Genomic DNA, 2,500 nt, shown 5'->3' on the forward strand with positions numbered 1-2,500 from the left:
TCATGTTGTTTCATGTATGAATCATAGTTGGCGTCCGTTTCCCCTCGTCCGCTTCACCTCATCTGCTATTCTCGCTTGCCAGGGTTGGCGGATGTTAGCGCATGATGTCGCGTTGGGAATGTTTTCAGGAAAGGTTGCATTGCATTGCAGGTTGGAAAGATAGCATTTGATTAGCTGCACCCTTTTGATGATGATGATGACGTGGAATTTAATGGGACATTCGTCATTTATTTTGCAAAATTACAAAAGCGCGGCAATCATACGCAAAACAGAACTGCTATTATGACGCAGTGAGATGATATGTCCGCATGGTGAGAGGACAGTGAGTGAACTCATCAATACAGTGAGTCACGATAAGCATCGCAGATCTAATCCTCTGTTGCCACTTTTGTCTAATGATTTCGCTGGCACGAAGATCGTTGGTTTCAACATTAATTTTTGATTCCTTCCTAATCATACTAACGACTTTTCAACAGAAAATGACTTCTTAAAATCTTGTTTGCTTATTGTGCGATGATGTGGTAGCAAATAATTATTGTTTAACAAGGTGTGCATACCAAACCGACGAATAGCTAGTTAAAATGTACAATCAAGCGTCAGGAATCAGCACGAAAGATCCTTGAAGCCTGAAATTTCATGCATGAATGACAAAAGAAAATGCATTCTGCCTTTAGAAACGAAAGAATCCGCATTTAGAACCTATTGACTTGTGTACTCGTGTAAAATGTTTGTTTTATTAAGAAGCACTTTTTTCAATTAAACGTTGTGGAACCTGGTTAGTGATAATGAGATATACCAAAAGAAACTTATTGCAACTTAATAGATATCTTATATAGAATCTTATTGAACCAAGAAATAGCCGGACTGAAGGATTCATAAGCGGCAGCAAGTTATGATCGGTCAAGTGAGTATTAAGTCTGGAAATCCCGTGAATACTTGATTCGCACACTTCATATACAACTCCGCTGTTCGCATATTTAGATAACGGCGAAGGTCGCAAAACCGGCAAATATGAATCACTAATCTGTATGTGTCTCCTTTCTGACGGAACGGAATGTTTTCACGACTCATCTCACAACCATCGAAAGAATTCTTATTCATGGTCCATGAGAAACACCTTATTCAATTCGAAATCGCTCTAAAAGAAAATAAAGATTAAGCGATTTACGACTGTAAATTTTACTAAAATTCTTACCGATGCTGCTCCCATTGGATTCTGCACTTTCAACTCCAAACGAAACAGAAAACCCACGGTCAAAATCAGCGATTAGAACGAAGCCCGACGACGTCATACAGCCGTCAACCCTAGCAAGCGAGAATAGAAGACGAGGTGAAGCGGACGAGGGGAAACGGACGCCAACTATGATTCATACATGAAACAACATGAAACGACGCGCGCGCGTCGTGGCAGATAGCAAACTGAGAAATCGAAGCAACTCTCTTTCAGGCGAATCATTCAGTGGTCCTGAAAAGGACCGTTTGATGTTGGAGTTTTGTTATTTGAGCAGTTTAAAGCAATTTAAGCACGCTCTCCGCGGATACGGCGTGCCAGCTGGATGTCCTTGGGCATGATGGTGACGCGCTTGGCATGGATGGCACACAGATTGGTGTCCTCGAACAGACCAACCAAGTACGCTTCGCTGGCTTCCTGCAGAGCAGCGACGGCGGCGCTCTGGAAGCGCAGATCGGTCTTGAAATCCTGCGCAATCTCACGCACCAAACGCTGGAACGGCAGCTTGCGGATAAGCAGCTCGGTCGACTTCTGGTAACGACGGATTTCACGGAGCGCCACCGTTCCCGGGCGATAACGATGCGGCTTCTTCACGCCTCCGGTCGACGGTGCGCTCTTACGGGCTGCCTTGGTGGCCAGCTGCTTACGCGGGGCCTTTCCTCCAGTGGACTTACGAGCGGTCTGCTTGGTACGGGCCATTTCAGCTGAGAAATCTGTTGATTCACTGGCGGTAGAAGAAGGGTTTCACAACAAACACGCGTACACGATGCTTTCACGACGAATTTACTTTCAAGAGTGGTGGTAAGAAGACAAAGTCACCCGCTTTTATAGTGATCGCTCACGACAGCTGAGACTGTGTTGGTGTAAGCGATCGTTTCTGCTTTTTGCATACACGCATTCGCACTCACACAGACACGAGATATCCTTCCAATTATGTGGCGCTAAAACATCTGCATTTCACTCTGTTTTAGCCAACTATTTAATGATTTCATCTATTTCCATTCGTTATGGAATGTTGAGCGAATCATTTTTACCTATTTTCATGATTTTGGCTTGTTTTAGATGCCGCGCTACAAGGCATAAGCAGCACCCGATTGGGTGCATTGTGAACTACAATTTCACTGCTAAAATGCAGAGACTTTTGGCAGAACTGAGCTATTGGTCTGATATTTTTAGTTATTGAGAAGATGATGTTCCTTTTGTTATCGATCAGGACCAAGAGACTGAAATCATAAACGGTTGCAATACGTTTAAGAAAAGGCGCGTTTT

At 43.7% G+C, this 2,500-nt stretch overlaps 1 protein-coding gene across 1 annotated transcript in view; it reads right to left on the bottom strand.

Moving 5' to 3' along the window:
- Nucleotides 1-1,350: 1,350 nt before the first annotated feature.
- LOC126574050 (uncharacterized) overlaps nt 1,351-2,500 on the bottom strand; it is a 2,075-nt gene continuing 925 nt past the window's right edge. Inside the window, exon 2 of the mRNA XM_050233985.1 lies at nt 1,351-1,966. Coding sequence (XP_050089942.1) covers nt 1,520-1,966 — 447 coding nt within the window. The 3' untranslated portion in view covers nt 1,351-1,519. The remainder of the gene's footprint in view (nt 1,967-2,500) is intronic.

This window comes from Anopheles aquasalis, chromosome 3 (assembly GCF_943734665.1).
Source record: "Anopheles aquasalis chromosome 3, idAnoAquaMG_Q_19, whole genome shotgun sequence".
Classification (NCBI taxonomy): Eukaryota; Metazoa; Arthropoda; class Insecta; order Diptera; family Culicidae; genus Anopheles; species Anopheles aquasalis.